An 18,222-nucleotide genomic window follows, 5' to 3' on the forward strand; every position below is an offset into this window, starting at 1 on the left:
CAAGGAAGCGCAACGACACGGTGGCGTCAGTTTGATACCACCAAGTTTGTGAGCAGTGCGCGTTTATGTAAAGAGTGGTGGGAAATACTGTACTGTCTACTCTTCTGTGCGTATGGAAAAAGAGAGCAAGCGCCCAAATTCAGACTAGCTTCCCCTGCTCTCGCAGCAGGGAACCGCGAGGACGCCCGTACACACAGGCTTGCTTTGTAGCTTTTGTCGAGAAGCCCACTGCCCAAGGGCACCATCCTCCGCTGTCGTAAAACAGCGAAAGGAGTCAAATCGAAGGAAAGCAGGCCGGCCGGCACGCCCCTCTTGCTGAAAGTTGGGCAGGAAGGATTGGCAGCATCCTCTGGAAATGTGCGGCAAACAGAACTTGGGGCTGGCGGGGAATCGACGGGGGGTTCGGTAACAGGGCTTCAAGCAGGTACTGACTTGAGGGCGGCTGTCGGCAATGCAAGGGCTTGCCGAGTCCCGCCTGGCCCGAGGGAAGATGCTAGAAATGGTTTTGAGGACTGTGGAAAGTGAGGCGGGAACCGGGAGAAGAGGCGAACACGAGCGTCTGTGAGAACGAGCCATGTAGATAGCGATGTTCTGCAGGGCTAGGCTGTGCCACGTGTGTGTGTATGTGTGTGCGCGCGCGTTTGTGTGTGTGAGAGAGACAGCCTATGTGTGTGCGCGCGTGTTGCAGCTGCCTGTCCCCGCAGGCTGGGGAATAGCTGTAGATTTGCCTTTTGGCTGCGGACTGTGTGGGCTTTGCTAGCCCTGACGGCTTCCTATGTCAGTCGTTGCTGGCTTCCTTCGACTTACCAGCGCCAGCCAGGAAACGAGCAGGTTTGCTTCTTTTGTAGCGAGCCCGGTTTACTCGCAGGCTTCGGTTGCCTCCCGATCTGCAACAACGGCGGCCGCTCGGGGAGGGACGGAGAAACCGCCGGGGATCTGCTCGACTGTCCCCTTTGGCTTCTCGTTTCGGACGAACCAGCCGCTGTCTTGCGTGATCTGCCGCCTTCGACTCCGCTTGCAGCCTGTCGCGTCTGGCTGCTCGTCGAAGACCGCTCGATGCCTTCGCCGTGAACTCGAGGAGGAGCGAGATCGGCGCGCCTGGTATGCAGTCGGAGCAATCCTCTTTTTTTTGGGGGGGGGGAGGCGGAGGGTTGGTGGGATGGTCTGAGGGAGGGGGCGGTAGGGGAGTCGTTTCGAAGTGATGATGATCCGAGAAGTTTCTCCTTTGCTGGCGACAACTCCGAACCGCTGATTCGGGGGCTGCGAAATATGCCGTGTTTCCGCGCCCGGCTGCCAGAATTCAAAAGGGAGGAGCTGCCTTGTTCGGTATAGCTGCCTGCCCCCTTTCTTCTCCCGCTCTCCTGGTGGGTCTCACCTGCTGCTGCTGCTGCCGCCGCCGCCGTTCCTACAGCTGCTCTTTCCCTAACCCATCCCTTTCCTTCAGTCGCCGGTGGGTGTGGAGTGGGGAGCCCTTCTTCCCTGCCTCCCTAAGCAATGAGCGTGCCGGGGTTGCCGTGCTGCTCTTCGGGCATCACTTAACTGACGGCAGCTGGCACCGTACCGAGGCTTTGGTAAGTGAATGTCAGTCTTTTTTAAGCGGGTTGCTTGCACGGGCCAATATAAAGTAACCTTATGCAAGACACTAGCTTTCCATACGATGAAGCAGCTGTGCCTATTTGGGTGTTCTCTGTCCTCACCACCACTCCACGCTTCCTTCCCAGTTCTGGCTCTCTCCTGTTTCCCCACCCCATTCATCGCACAGCAGCCACCGCCACTGGGAGCGCGCGGCCCCTTTAAGAGCCCAGCTTTGCCTCCCGGTAGCTGAAGGTCATTAAACACAAAAGCTCTCCAGCGCTGCGGTCCAATATAGCGCATGCGCCCTGCCCGAGGACTGGCAGGGAGACGGCAATATGGCGAGAATGCCTGGCAGCGGCGGCGCCGGCGGAGACTGGAGCACCGGGGGCGGTAGCGGTGGTGGCGGTGCAGGTGGTGAGCACAATGCGGGGGACCGGCAGCCCAGCCGGGGTGGCCCCCATCGGCCTCTCCACTATTGCAGCGCGGGAGAGGACGAGGACGGGGAGGACGAGGATGAGATACAGGAGGTGCAGATAACGGGGGACGAGGAGGGCGCCGATGGGGGAATCCTGCTGCTGGACGACGACGACGAGGAGGAGGAAGAAGAGGACGATGTGATGATGGGACTCGCGTGGGACCCTGAGGAGGAGCCGGGCCATATGATTCGTATGGACCAAGGCTCCAGGGCGCTGCTGGATAAAGCTGCGGCTGCTGTTTGCAGCGTCAGGGGCCGCCTCGGAGGAGTCAGGAGAGGGGGCACAGGGGCCATCGGGGCGGCTGCAGGTGGCGCCCCCTCGGTGCCGGTGAGCGCCCGCGGTATGGCCACTTCGATCGTTAGCAAAGCGGTGGCACCACTTGCCGCCGAGGACTCGGACCCGGAGGCGGAGTTGCTCCTGCAGCGCCCCGAGCGGGCTCGGCTGAGCGAGAACACGCGCTTGGCCACCCGGTACGCGGTGCGCATCTTCCGCGAGTACCTGAGCGAGAAAGCCCAAAGCCCCGACTTCGAGACCATGGACAAGGGGGCGCTGTGCCGCGTGTTACGCTCTTTCTATGCCGAGGCGCGCTCTAAAAGCGGGCAGCTCTACTCCAAGTCGTCGCTCATCAGCATCCGCAGCTCGCTCAACCGCTACCTCAACGAACCTCCTTATTGCCGCACCCTCGACCTCACCAAGGACCCGGAGCTGCGCGCCGCTAACCTGACTCTGGCCGCCGTCATCCGGAAGCTGGAGGAGCAGGGCGCCGGGCCGGTTGTGCAAAAGCAAGCCATTACGCGCGCTGACCTTCGGAAGCTCTACACCTGCAACGTGTTCAGCACGCAGAGCCCCTTCGGGCTCCTGAACAAGGTTTGGTTCGAGACGTGCATGTACTTCTGCACTCGGGGCCGCGAGAACCAGCGCGAGCTGGAGGAGGACTCCTTCGGATTGGCCATGGACGAGGATGGACGCAAGTTTGTCTACTTTAAGGCCCTGGGGCCGTATCACAAGTCGCGCTCGTCGTCTTGGAGCAAAAAGCGCGCCGAGAGCAACGACGAGGAGAATTTGCCGCGCATGTACGAAACCGGCACGGAGTTCTGCCCTTACGCCAGTTTTGTGAAATACTTGGCGAAGCGCAATCCTCTCTGCAAGGCCTTTTTTCAGCGCCCGCGGGACCACTGCAGCGAGGGCGACGTCACCTGGTACGAGAACAAGGCCATCGGCAAGAATCTGCTGGGCACCCGCATGCAGATGCTCTCCAAGGCGGCCAAGCTTTCTAAGACTTATACTAACCACTGCATCGGCGCAGTCTCCATAGCCACCCTCAACAGTATCGCCGGCATCGGCACCAAGCTGACTTCAGGGGCCGCCGGCGGAAGAGGTATCTATGGCCTTAACGGCAGAGGCCGCCTCCCGCCCGTTCCCGCCAACAACACTTACATTCTCCCCAAAGACGGCGACAACCACCCCAGCGTGAAGGCCGAAGCGGCTGCTGTTCTGGTGCCGACTAAGCGCTCCCATGAGGCCATGTATGCTGCCGGGGGCGGGGCCGCGGTAGTGGGAGATGCCTGCGGCCCTTCCTCGTCCCCCAAAAGACTTTGTCTCAGGCCTGCCGAGCCCCTCGACACCGCCGCCGTGGTGGTGGTCTCGGTGAAACACGACCCCTTGTCTCTCCTCATACCTGAAACCAACGGGCTGAGAAGCACCAACTCTCCCACAGTCATTTCACCTGCAATGGTTTCCCCCACACAGGTAACCAAAAAGAAAATGTCTCTTCCTCCCCCCCCCCTCCCCACATACACACCTTTTTTCTCCTTTTCTTAGGTTTGCCAATTGGTTTAACGAAAAAAATCTCCCCCAAAGTAGATGGCTCTCGAGTTTGCCCTTGATTTCAAGCAGGCTTTTTGGAGTATCTGCTAAAGCAACTTTGGGAACTTTACTTGTTTCCTTCATCTCTTGTGATGGCAGTACTGATTCACTGCGTTTAGCATTAGGTATCATTAAACTGGACAGAGTTTTTTATTATTATAATTATATATGTCCCGTCAGATGATGAAGAAAAGACTTGGGAAGTCTGGCATCTTTGCGAGAGAGAGTCATACAACTTTGTGTATATTATGAGAAAGTTATGGGACTGGTACCTATTAGAAAATTGACTTTTTTATAAATTTTAGAAAAGGGAAATATTTCAGAAAATTTGAGGATCGGATCTATACAGAGTCTTGTCAAAATGTTAACAAACTTATGTATCTGAAATTGAGCAACTTGATTAGTTTTCTGCTTGCAGTGGCTGGTAATATAATTTCAAAGTTTGAAAGTCCTCAGCAGTTGATATGTCAAGAATCATTCTTAGTTTTTTAAAATGGAGTATGTAGATTATTTTGAAGAATTATATTAAGTACTTTGATTGTAATCAGATTGGTTCCTATAGCATCAAATTGCACTGTTCTTTGTAGATCCATAAAGTAAATTTGAAAAATCAGAATCATTGCAGTTGATTCTTCCTATTATCAGTGATCTGGGCTTCATTGTTAATCACATTCAACTGAGCTTTAAAAGAGCTGTGCTCTGCGGATACAGGTATATAACATGTCAGAACAATTTTCAGAGTAGAAATACCAGTTTTGTACAAACTGACCCTTTCAGAGGAGTTTGCCAACTAATCAGCTAGCCTGAAGGCTGACTGAAGAAAGAGCCTTTTTGTGAATGGCTGCATCAGCATCTGTCTTCCGTGAAATACATGTGACCTCTCAGTTTAGAGTTTGGAGCCACTTAAGTAGAGTATTGTACAGCATAAATGATTAGAAATCCACTGATGTATAGGTAAAGTTGGTATATGAAATATTCTGTTTTCCTGCATAAAAGTATTTCAATTAATGAAGTTGTGAACAACTGAAAATGTTTTTTCTCATATTTTTGTTCTTGTGTTGCATGTCTGCTAATAATGCAAAGGAAATCTGTTTTGAACAAGTATACTGGAATAAAATTAGTTCATTAGTGTAAACCACTGATATTAGGAAGAAGCTCTTTAAGCTGAGAATAATTTTTGCTAGATAATTTATATAGATTTTAATCTAATAATGCATAATTATACTCAATAACTATATACCTAACTTGTCTAAAGTGAGTGATATTTAAAGTGAGGTTTAGTCAGTGTTCATGCCAACAGTTTAAATTAGTAATTTCAAATAAAATAAAAACATATGTTGTACTGATAGTACCTGTCCCCTGTCCCAATCTGTTGTAACAATTGAACATTTAATGAGATTTATAGATAGCTTAATAATACTACCATCTTTCAGATGAAGCTAATTTGCTTATTTGCCCATTTCTATAGAAAACTATTGGAAAGATTTAAAAAATACTTCATTTAGGGCATGGCAATGAGGTTTAATTTAAAATGCTAATTATCCACAATTAATTTTGCCTAATTAACTGCAAAATCTGTCACATTTATAGATAGCTGTACTAATTTAAGTACAAATGTCAAAATAGAAACAATAATAATAGATACATGTTCTCCCTTTTAATATAAACAAGACAATGATATTTTCATTGAGCATTAAAAGAAATAAATGACTGTTTGGGTTAATAGCTTTGAAGTATTGCCAAAGGCCAGCAACAGGTCATTAACTGAAAGAAATGACCTGGCCCATAATTGTTATCCTTAATTGGAAACATAGATGTTTCAGGTCATAACTGAATTGACTTCAAGTATCATGCCACTGAATTCTATGATAGACACATATTGCTGCTTTCATGATGGCTTTTGAGATATTGAAGGTCATAGAATGAAAGCTTTATTGATTGACAAACTATAAAAATATACTTACTGCTACTTATAGGTAAATCAATCTCCCTAGGTTTAATCAAAAACAGAATTAAAAGATTAAATTCATCTGAAACCAGTAAAGGTAAATCTCACCCAGAAGTACTTAAGGAATTTAATAATTATCTAATTTATTATAATATTGGTATTTAATCCTAATGTGCCTATGCTATGATATATCCAATCAAATATATTACATTGAATTTGATGACTTTATACTGTTTATGCATTGATCATTATATCAATAGTTTTTACATATTGATGGCTCTGATTTGTGAATGGAAATCAAACCATCACTAGTTTCTCTGATTTAACTCTACTGGGCAAGAAAAGGCACGTGGGTGTGTTTACTAGATTCTTTAGCATTACCACTAAGTAAAGATAATTCTATAGTTTCTGGGGAAAATGCAGTGGTTTCATGCATTACAGTGATTTCCACATATGTAATGTAGATTTATGAAATAGTCACCATTTGCAATTAGATTTAGGAGTCATTGTGTAAATTATATCTGCACAGAGAAGCATGTATATGGTTATGTACAAGATTTTCTAGCTTTATGCAAATTTGCTATTATGTAGTAGATCATTTTTGCCCAAGCATTCACTTTATTTCAGAAAAAAATATGTTATGCAATTTACACTAGCATAGTTAATTTGCATCAAAGGTCTGGAAATGTGCCAAGACTTCTTCCTGCCAAAAAACACTTGACTAATTTCCAATACCAGGCTCCACATCCCTTTGTTCCCATAGCCACACATCTACCATTTTGTTTGAGTTGTTCTAATTGTGTCCTATTTCTGACTTATTTTTATACCTGTAATAGCCACTACTGTACTATTGCTATGCAGTCAAAGTGGTCATGAACGTTTTGTCCAATCCCTATGCCCCAGAGGGAAAGGTTCTTTCTAACACCAGAAACGGTTATTATTTGTTATTAGATTTGTTTGCTGCCTATCTCGCCTGAAACCAGCTCTGGGTGGCCTACAACATTAAAAGTTGATAAGTTGTAATAAGTGGTGTCAATCTTAAGCATTCAGACAAGATATTAATCCATGAAACTACCATGTGCGATAACAAATAGTGCTAATAGTTGTAGTGCCATGATCCATTCTATCTCTTTATCTGCAATTATAAACATTCACATTAAAAATCAACTGTAGGAAGATGGAGAGAATGTTTTTCACTTGTATATAAGTAACAAGGCAAGAAAATATATTTGAGTAACATAATATTTAAGAATAAGCCTTTTTAAAGCATATTTGTTAGCTTATTTGTTAATGCGATTGGGTTACAAAATTGATATTATACCCCACAATCTTTTTTCCCCTTCTGGTTTATTTCCTTGTTTTATGAAATCTGCTTTGTGCAAAGGTTTTAGAGAATGTAACTCTAGCATAAAATAAAGGATGGTTACCATACCATAGTTTTTAAAACAGAAATTTTATTACAGAACATAATTACAAACTTCTCAATATGAAAGTATGCTAAAAGTTCAGAAGTCATGTGTTCTGACCTTAATAGAGCATTTTCCTTTATTCTTTCATGCATGAAGGGTGAAATAGAAACCACGTGACAGCAGTTGAATGTTGAAAAGGCATATTAAAATGTTTATCTAATTTTAGCTAACAAGCACAAAAACTTTCTAACATTTTAATTATTAGAAATCATAAACTGAAGAATACCTTCAACTTAAAAGCATTGCTAGGTATAGAAATCCATCTGAGTGACATTACACTTTCCATGTGCTCTTATGATTGTTGTAAATGATTGTTCCAGTATTTGTATGCAAAAGAAATGAGAGAGCATGTTATTTCATCTTATTTGTCACAAATGTTTTTCTTGCTGTTGAGGAAGTATCAGACAAGTTGTTGTTTTGCTAGAGTATGCCAATAATGCTTTATCATGTTGGGATCTGCATATAAGGAAAGCAGGTTTGCCCCAGGTCATAAATATTTTACATTAACCATTTAACAATACTTGACAAGCTTTATGTACTTGAGTATGCTGAAGAAGAGATCAGTATTAAAAGAATATTTTAATAATTTTAAGTAACATATGTAACATTATAATAGTTTTATAACTATTTAGAAGACCAAAACTGTCTTAAATTTCTGTGAAAAGAAATGCTAAATGTGAGCTTGAAAAACTTCATTTGAAGGTCTATTCCAGAGTCATGGTACCATTATATAAAATGTCCTAGTCTTCTTGCTTATTTACTGATTACTATGGTTCATCACACAGACAGATGTTTAGATTTGACATTTTTATCTACCTCCCTGGTACTTCCCAAGGACCTGGGACAGACAGATGTGGATGTTTGATGGCCTTAAAGATATCATTGCAGGATGTACTTTCTTTTGTCACAGTCATTATTATGGTTTGTTACACAGTCAGCCAGATTTTTAGACGAGACGTGGAACTTCCATCAACCTATCATGTCCTTTCCCAGGACCTGAGATAGGCAGATTTTGTTGTTTGATGATATTAAAGGTGTTGTCACAAAATACAAGCTTTTCCAAGTAAAACTGCCTTTTGCAGTTGACACTGTTATTAAATTTATAGGCTGCTCAACTTCCAGTGACACTGGTGGTTTACAAACAATGTAAAACATGAAAAACATGACAAAGCAACAAGAAGCAAAAAAGTGTGGAAATGGCAGGGTAGGAAAAAAAAGGAAAACAACCTAAATTAAAATAGGCTTCAGTCATCCACACAAAGCCTTAATTTTTGGGCCCCTTCTTCAGATTTTCAGGCCCCTTCAAAATACCATCAGGGCAGGGCCATTCCTATTTCAGGAAGAACCTCTGTCCAGAAACAAACACTGACAGAGAATGTACACTTCTGGAGTCCCAATAGATGCCATTGCGCAATCAGAGGAATTTGGAGGTCACCAACCCTAACAGGTTGAATTGTACAAGAAAACATTCTCTTACCTTAAAGTTATACTTGTTCTAAATCTTAGTGACTGAGCTAGCACCTCTGGTTCTTAGAAAAAAATAGCGAGCTAGTAAAGTAAGTGTTAGAGTTAATGTATTTTGATCTATGAATAACTCTGAAGTTTCGGTACTGTAAATGCATTTTGACTAATTGAAACTTACAGGTGATCATGAAAGATAACCACACACTGAATATATTATAGTAAATTAATTTAGATATATGTGGATTTAAAAAAAAATATCTAAGGGGGCAGAGGTGACACTTCTATCCTCCCTTTTAAGAGTATTTGAGATGATGAAGTTCAGGAGAATGGTGGCATGTGAATCATTCTAGTGTGTTATTTTAGTCTTTTCACTTGTAATTGTATTTCTCTTAAAGTAATTTCTTTGCAACTTCAGTCATAATAGTTCATCAACATTTCTCTTTAAAAATGGATAAAACTATTAATTTTATATTGTTTTAAATTGAGACAATCTGTGGAACCTATCAGGTGCGCTGCAGTGATTTCTCATAAATTCCACTTTTTCAAATAGTTAAATAATTTACTACCCCAGTATACAAATATCAAAACTTCACAGACTAGCACGCTAGGTGCCTGAAAGCATTTGCCTATTAAATGAGGATTCTCTGCTTTTGCTGTAGAAAAAGATTCTTTTTTGCTCAGTTCTTTTCGCAGAGGCCAAGAGGTCAGGAAATGTTCAGTTTTAATTGGTGAATTTCTATGACAGTAAGATGCCTTATTTTATGTATGGTCTAGAAATAAATGAGTGGCTAAACTCTTTGAAATGTGCCAACTGCTGCAAAAGCCATGAGCTGTAATTAAACTGAATGTAGGGTTATATTGTCTGCTTGCCTTGAGCTATAAACTTGATAACAAACCCTAGAATAGCAAGTATTGTGTTAGAAGTTGGTATGTAATTAGTTATGCAGTTTTCAATCACTTTGGAAGACCTGTCTTTTCTACCACTTTTTATTCTTTTTTCTTGCCTTTTGTAATATCAGAAATATGTGTATTCTATTCTTTTTCAAAAGGGAAGAAGGCAGGGAACATGGCTCTGAAATATTAGTATACCAGTTAATGTTTAATGGACCATATGTTGTTAATTCTGTGGACATGATATCAGTTCAATTTGGATTCAGTGTCATTTGAAGGAATTTAAAAAGTGTATACTTGAAGGAAGTTCTGATGTTTGAATACTGGTTTGGTAAAGTAGTAGAAGTTTCCTGCATTTATTATTTGTATAATGCAGTAGCAGATTTATAAGACTGTTTCTTTAAATGGGGTGGTAGCATTGATGACATGAATATATTTGAAAGAAAACCCTTTTTCCCAACCAACTTCATTGTAGTAGGAAATATAATGTTACAAGAAAAAAATAGTCATGCGCAGGATTAGGAGCTGCCCAATGCTTTGGAGCATTACTCCTGGACACAACGAATTGGTGTAAATCTTGAAGCCCCTTTTGTGAACAGGAACTCTCATGAATATATTTGATCTAGAACTGAGAAAAGGATGGAGATAGTTTTTGCCTGTTCTTCATGCAGGTTCCCTAACTGGAAGAATACTCCAAGCCTTTCAACAGAGATGGGCAGAGGCTGTCAACTAAAATTGTCTTCTTGTTGTCACTGACAACATTATTTTCTGCTCATGGATGTTTTACCAGTAAAACAGATCTGGACATTAGGTTGTTCCTATCCAGTCTGCAGAGGTGGCGATGGGGGACAGTGACAGAGCAGGGGCAGCGACAGCCCTCCACAGCAATCCTACTTTCTCATGTGGCCCCTTGGGAAATTGCCCACCCCTGCAGTAAAAGAACTTGGCATACAGAACACATGTGTACAGCTCCTGCACATCTTCACTAATCATACCTTGGGAGATAGATTTTGTAGTGAAGAAAAGAAAGAGAAAGTAACACTTAGTGACATATGTAAGTAGTTTTTAGTTTTTTGGTTTTTTTTTACATTGATGAGATTGTGATTCTACTTTTGATTGAATCATATTGTCTGGATAATGGAATTTTCCAGAATTAGCATTCTTTGCAATTTATAGCAATATTAAATATTAGGGCTGAGATCTTACGCTCTAGTTCTCTAACAGGGATCAGCTCTGAATTAAAAGAGATGATATTATGACAGTAAAATGTGCTTAATGTACTGGCCTTAATGTTTTATCTATGGTTCCCTGTGGGTGAACCCAAAACATTCAGTAGAGATAATTAACCATGAATAAGCATATTACATTAACCCAGTCTATACCTAGGCCTTTGGTTCTTCTTGCTAATCTTATCACTCAGTCATGTTGAAATTTCTCCCAAATTGGATATAATGAAGACGTAGTGACGCGAGATTTAGAAGAAATCATTTTAAAAATATCAATATAAAATAAGTATTGCAAATTTAATTAGCGTTTTTGTATTAATATTAATTAATTGCCACATTTTTACTTATCTCCAAGCCTCTATGCATTTGTCTGTTCTGAGAAGCCCCTGGCTTTTGGCCTTTAATCGATTAAAAATTCCATTACAAATCATAGTAGCTAGCAGAGAGAGATTGTGGTGATTTATTATATCATATTATATTTCATTATGCAAGTGTAATTGAAACATGTTTTTATTTACTGTTTGCAGTAAATCAAGTAGCCAAGTGGCTATTGGTAGCCAAGTATGAATGGTATGTATCGTTTTGTCAGTCCAACAGTTTTTTTAATTCAGAGAAAAATTAAATTGTCAGTAGTAAAAAAAAATCCTGCTTATTCCATTTCTGCTAATGTTCAAGAAGACCAGTAACTCAGAACTATTACAGAAATGGATCTCTTAAATATAGATTTAACTACATTATTCTTAGCTTTTGTTTTTGTGCATATTATGTAAAAATGTGCACAAAATGATGTCTACTTCTTTTGACTTTGAGGAATGACCATCACATCTTAACTAAATTAGAGTCTACTGTATTGAAGCACTATGGAAATTTCATAAATAAATGTTCATATTGCATTGTGACACAATGCAGTTTGCCTGGTTTGATTTAGCAAAATGCCAGTATATGCAATTGTGACCTGTTCCACAAATAATAGTTAATAAAATCTTAGCCTAAACCTTGAATCCAGATAATGTATACAGTAATACCTGGGCATAACTAGAACTTTGTTCTAGTGCATATGGCAGAGTGAAATTGCTTGAATGCCTCTGTTCTTCCATAATTAGTTTTCCCAGTATCTTGGATAACTATATAAACATGTAGTAAAACACATGTAATATTGTTAAAAATGTGTTAAATGTTTAAATGTATGTACATTTTATAAATGTACATTTTGTACAATATTTGCACAAATATTGTACAAATATACAATAGATGCACATTTTATGTAATTCATTTTTGACTTCATGCATTCTTCGATATTAAAGTTCTTTATGATAAATAAAATAATGATTTCATGGACAGTTGGCACATACTAATGTGGCAAAAAATGTTTAAAGGTGTGATTAGACTGCTCCAAACTTATTTCCTTTGTACAGATAATGCTTGCATTGTCCTTGTGCATATGTGTGTGAAAAAAGTTGGCATCTGATTATTAGTTTTTAAACAAACGAAAACTATTGGGTAGAGGAAATATGTCATCTATTATTTAATTTGCATGCATTTGTATGTGCACGTGCATCTTGTGTGTGTTTAAAAATTAAAGAGTTGGCATTGCAGTGTTACATCTCTCATTGCTAATATTGCAGTTATTGATATGAAAAAATAGAGGGTAAGTTATAGATTTAATCATTAAAAACTAATATGTAATTGTTATTACTCATACAATGTTATCTTGCCACTGCATGTAATTCTGCATACTTTATCTAATGTAGTATTTGTATTTCATGTATTTGATGTCAACTTTATTGAAACATTTGGTCCAAATGAAGTAATACCTTATTGATTATTGGACGTTTATGCCATTGTGAAACATACATATATACATTCCTTTGCTTATTTTCTTGCTTATCTGACCCGCAATGATAATGGCTCTGATTGGTAACAACAAATCTACACAATATAAAGAGTCAACAAATTACAGTTAAAATCAGTTACATAATATTTCCGATACAGTGCATCACACTTTAAGGGTCGGAAAGTCTTCATTTATCCCCCAAAGCCCTCTTGAACAGCCATATTTTTACAGTTTTTCTGAAAATGATAAAAAAGGAGTGCTCCAGACAGTCCAAGGGAGGGAAGGTAACAGAATGTTCAATCTCACATGTCTGAATAAGTCTTCTCTACCTGATATCCCTAAACTGGCAGAATCAACCCAGAGAAGTAATCCCGGAGATATCTAGGCACTGAGTCATGTTAGGTTTCAAAAGTGTAAAACAATATCTTGAATTGCAGCTAATTGGCAGCTGGTACAGTTCTTTTTGTAGTGATAGTTATATAGGCAAATCTAGGCACACCATAACTATTCCGGTCATTGCACTCTCCACCAGCAAAAGCTTCCAGGTAGCCTTCAAAGCCATGTAAAACGCATTGCAGTAATGCACGTGCAAAGTGATAAGAGCAAAGTATCCTATTTTGGAAATTGCTACAATTGGTACACAAGTACCAATTGTAGTTTGCATAACATGTAGTTTATGCAAAACCTCTTCTGGAAACAGGAAATGCAAGTTGGAATCGGTTACCTTTTAAATACATTGCCACTCCATTTTCTGGGATTAAGTCTAAGTGAGTTTTTCCATGTCCACATCCTAACGGTCTCTAGGCATCAGGATTTCCTCCATATTTCCTACTCAATCTGATATTGGCATTAAGAATCTGGACAAACTAATTGAATGGATCCATCTTCCCTGGAGATGTCCATAGTGCCAAAACCAAAGAATGATCTGATCATAACCAAAGATAACACTGTGTCCCCCCCATACTTGCTGTGTTTCAACTTATCTAAGGCAAAACCTAGATCTAATAGGTACAGTACCCCCTTTGTGGTTCAGGTCCATAATCTGGGAAAAGTCAATGGTTGTTATTGTTGGCCCTGAACTTACCTCTCCCAAGAGAGACCAAATTAACCAAGTTATTTCACAGCCACTGACATCCACTTACATTACATTAAGCTTGTTACCTTAATTCTACTAATTAATGAATGACAATATAGATATATACTGTGTAAGAATCTTTGGGTAATATTCAGGAGTGGGAAAACTGTAACTCCAAATACAGACAGTGCACAGAAATAGCTTTCAGGGAAGTTTCACCTACTTTCTCCTGTAGTCACTATAATTTATTTATAGAATTGTGTTGATCTGGCAAGATGAATTAAGCTGGTTGAGTTGTTTAGAGAAAAATAATAGCTTCTGAGTAACTATTTTTTGTTGTTATTGATAAGCTACATTCACAGTTAACTGAAGCAAGAGAAACCTTTTTGAGAATTTCAAGACTGTCTGTAAATTGGTTCAATATATATTTTAGGTATGCCTTTATATCTATCTATAGCTGTCTTCCAGGACTGCAGGAATCCCCCAAAGTATGTTGAATAGACTTGTAGACACCCAATTACTGATACATATTCTAATAAAAGCTGTAATTCAGGCCCACACAAATTATTTTCTTAACTGAGCATAATCTATGAGCTATGTAGGATGCCATTATGGAGCAATCATATGCTCTTGCTACGTGCGTAGGACTGAAAAAAATAGAGAAACTGTCAGGTACTTGGTAGGCCATAATTCAAAGGCTACTAGGTAGTTTCAGTTTGGTGTGTTACAAAATAGAAGTTCATGTATGTGTTGGCTGCCTGACTCAGGAAACTTTCCCAGGAAACATAAATGGTCTTGAGATATAATTTTATTTTACACAACCATCTTCAACTATTTAGTGAATATAAAAAGTATATATTTACTTTAAATACTTGATGTGTTGTATTGCTTTTCCATAACACTAGAAAGGTCTGAGGAGCCCAGTGATTGGTTTAGAGTTTGGAATCAGCTAGACTGCTGAGAGATCAGAAAAAGATAGGTTAAGAAGGAGAGAGAGTGTGTGTATGTGTGTGTGTGTACACACCTAAGAACCAAATGCAGTCAATAGTTGCTGGCAGCTTGTGACTCAGGTTGCTTTTGTGCACTCCAGGAAGACCCAACTACCTCAGTAATACCCCAGAAGCCCCAGGCACCCCAGTTCAGTCCCAGCCACAGTTACTCTCTCCATCGTGTACCCCACAGCCCATGCTACCCTGTGCTGCATACTATCTGACCTTCATTATCTTCTTGGTCCCACTGCTGGTGAGGTGTGCCTGCCCTGGTCTGCCCTGGCCCTTCATTTTCTTCATGAAGAAAACTCCCATGTACAGCCTTGCAAAGAAAGCCTTGTGTGGTCAGCAGCCGCTTCACAAAGGGCCAAGCCAGGCATTCTTGGTCAGTAGAAGGAGCAAGAAAATGTCAAAGGTCAGTAAGGGTGATCTGGACTGAAGAATGCAGAGGGCCAAAAGGGCATAAATGGGGGCGGGGAGATTGGTGGGTTGGGGTGGTTTTAGAATTATTTTTTAATTTTGTTTAATAGATTAGGTACAACCCTGGACTACTGCTTTTTTGTTAAAAGGTGCATTGGTAGTTGATTTTGGCTTGAGGGAAGGATTCCTATCTGCTACCTAAGACACACTACTTTGCCCTCCAAAACAGTAAGGTTCATCCAGCAATTTCTTTCTCTTTAGGCAAATTTAAATGTATACAGAAGGCAGTGTAATATTACAAATTGTCTATTTGGCAGTGAGGCTAAATAGATATCACATATCCATAGTTTTTTAACCATGGTTGGTAAAATGATTAATATAAGGCAGAGTTCAGAGGTACTAAACTGTAAAACAGAGTTTGTAAATGACCATCGCTGAGATTAGGCAACATACTTGTTTAAAATATAATGTGCTTATTCTGGGTTTAATTAAAGTTGTAAACCTAGTCTCAGTGATAGCAGATTTTGTGCTATCTTGTATAAACCTAACAGTTTCCAGGATGCAAAATACAAAGCAGCAATAATTTTATACTCTTTGTAATTGCCTTGAGAATGAAGCAATATTACTTCAGTGCTAAGAATAGCATTTCACAATTTTTTAACCATAACAGTTTATGATAAGCAGCATGATGAAGTTTCCAAATGAAGTTTTCTACTGTAATAAAAATCCTTTTTCAGGTGTGTTTCTTATAGTGTTCATTTGTTTGCAGTAGCAGATCCACTGCTGTTAAAATCCAGGCTAAAGAATAGAGCTGCTGATTGCTGTTGGGTACCAGAGAGTTCACTTGATCAACTTTTCATTCTGGCAGCTACAATATTTTTTCATTTACACAGACCTTTGCCTGGCCAACATTATTTATTATTTCTATACAGTCACAGATTATTTTCTGCTTGATATTACTCAAAACAGGAAAAATGGAAAGTTATTTGCTAAAGTATAAAATCCCCCAAATTTAGTAACCTAGCCCATTTTTTTTAGCTTTACAGTACTTTCTAATAAAGTACTTTCTACAGGGTAAATGATCAGAACACAGCATTTATAAATCTACAAAGACATTGTAAAATGTGATATTAAATTTTACCTTTAATTTTAAAGCACAATATATGGCAATGTATCTGAAAACTGAAAGGATACATCACATTGAAACACAAATTGATTTTACTGATAACAAAGCCTGAAGAGGAGAAGGTTTATAAAGCTTATAAAGAAATTTATAAGTTATAAGGACCTACAGTCCCTTTATAGAAGTAAACAAATTAGAATATGCATGCAATTTTATACAGCAGCATGGTATTTGACTGGCTATAGACAAGTATTTGGATACAATAGATTGTTTGGTGAGGTCAAAGAGGCAGTTAAGATATAATTATGAGGTAATGGAGCAACACTGCAAAGATAATGAGGTTTTGAAAGAACAAAGAGGCATTATTTCATGAACATAATACTTTATTTCTAGGGAGGTAGCCTTCTTATTTTTTTCTCAGCTTATCAGCATTCCTTAGCCTTCTAAATGTTTTATGACAGAGTTTACTTGCCCTGGAAAAGTGTATTTGGGTTAAAGTCTTTTAGCTTGATCACCCAGATTCTCTTTCAGGATTAACTATTTAATCTAGGATAATAACCAAAACACACTCTTTTTCTACCTTCTTAGAGAGCTGTGCCATATTCTGGAATTAATTTTCATGACTATTTTTATCTTTTCTAAAATATTTTGGAAATGCAATTCAAGACAGTATACAAATACCTGGGCTGAAACACTCTTTCCTTCATTGTGGCAGTGAAATCAGTTTATGTTAGTAAAATGTGATATCAACCTGTCTTGATGCCCGTTGGATTTGTTTTTATATAAAAAAAGAAAAATATAAATCTCATTGTCAGTGACATAATTTGATTTTAGATTTTGGCTAACTAAAACGTTACAACTGGCCATTGATTGGTTGAATTAAATAATGAAAAAGTTAATTTGTTTTCTTTTAAAATTATTAAGCATGCTAAAATATACTGGGGAGGAAAACAGTGAATACAAAGAGTAAAAAAGTGACAATATTACAGAGGCATGGATTTTTATATTACTCAAAAATAATTTTTCTTAATATTTTTAGATTAAAACATGATTCATCTATGTTATTTTTAAGGTAAATTATCAAACAAAATATTGATTAGTTCAGTTAATCTGGAACTAAGCCAAGTTGGAGGATAAACTTAAGTCAAAGTGTCAAATTGTGACTTTTCTAGTCATAAATTTACTGTTACACATTACCTATCTGCAACTTCTGAACTAAACTGTTCTTTCCCAGGATTGCAGTGTAGCTTCTCAGAGAAAAGAAGAACCAATGTGCTCTCAGAAACATCTTTGTTTCCAAATCCAAATTGCTGCATAAACCTGTTATATGATAACGTCTTTTTATCAATTTTAGGTGATAGAATAGGTTTTTCATTCTTTCTCAGTGGAAGACTTATTAAATCAACTTTTAAACCTCAGTGATGTTAATCTTTAGAAACCAATGCTGGTGTGAATGGTATGAATGTTGATTGGAAGCTGATTACATGATCCGGACAATGATAAACTTGTTAAGTCATTTTTCACCTGCATAACTATAAAGAGAAACCAACTTGCAAAATAAAAAAGGATTATTGCAACATTTTTCTGCTTTCCCATAGATTTCTTACTACTGATTTTTACACCGCTTTGCAGTAATTCAGAGGTTTTTTTTCTTAATGCGGGTAAAGAAATTTGACATGCTATTAGGCAACATTTTTAGCATAACTAACCATTAGAAAAATGATAACAATTAAATTCTATTAAATTTGTTTTGACAATCTAAATATAGTAATCCTTTGATACTTGACCTTACCTCATACACTACTGACCTATACTAAGTAGAAATATAGAACTGCTTCTGGTCACTGAGGTTACAAGTGTTTTAAG

The 18,222-nt window shown here is 39.4% G+C and overlaps 1 protein-coding gene across 8 annotated transcripts in view; it reads left to right on the forward strand.

The window, feature by feature from the left end:
- Nucleotides 1–18,222, forward strand: part of KCTD1 (potassium channel tetramerization domain containing 1) — a 91,735-nt gene that overhangs the window by 34,684 nt on the left and 38,829 nt on the right. For 2 of the 8 annotated variants that reach the window (XM_058176414.1, XM_058176413.1), the window contains exon 1: nucleotides 396–1,101. The exons of 2 other annotated variants lie outside the window; for them this stretch is intronic. Coding sequence is in view for 2 of the 6 variants with exons in the window: in XM_058176412.1 (XP_058032395.1) it covers nucleotides 1,911–3,800 (1,890 nt within the window). In the remaining 4 variants the exon portion in view is untranslated. 4 more of the 8 variants (XM_058176417.1, XM_058176418.1, XM_058176412.1 and 1 more) reach the window with 4 other exon arrangements.

Source organism: Ahaetulla prasina, chromosome 3, assembly GCF_028640845.1.
Source record: "Ahaetulla prasina isolate Xishuangbanna chromosome 3, ASM2864084v1, whole genome shotgun sequence".
Taxonomy (NCBI): domain Eukaryota; kingdom Metazoa; phylum Chordata; class Lepidosauria; order Squamata; family Colubridae; genus Ahaetulla; species Ahaetulla prasina.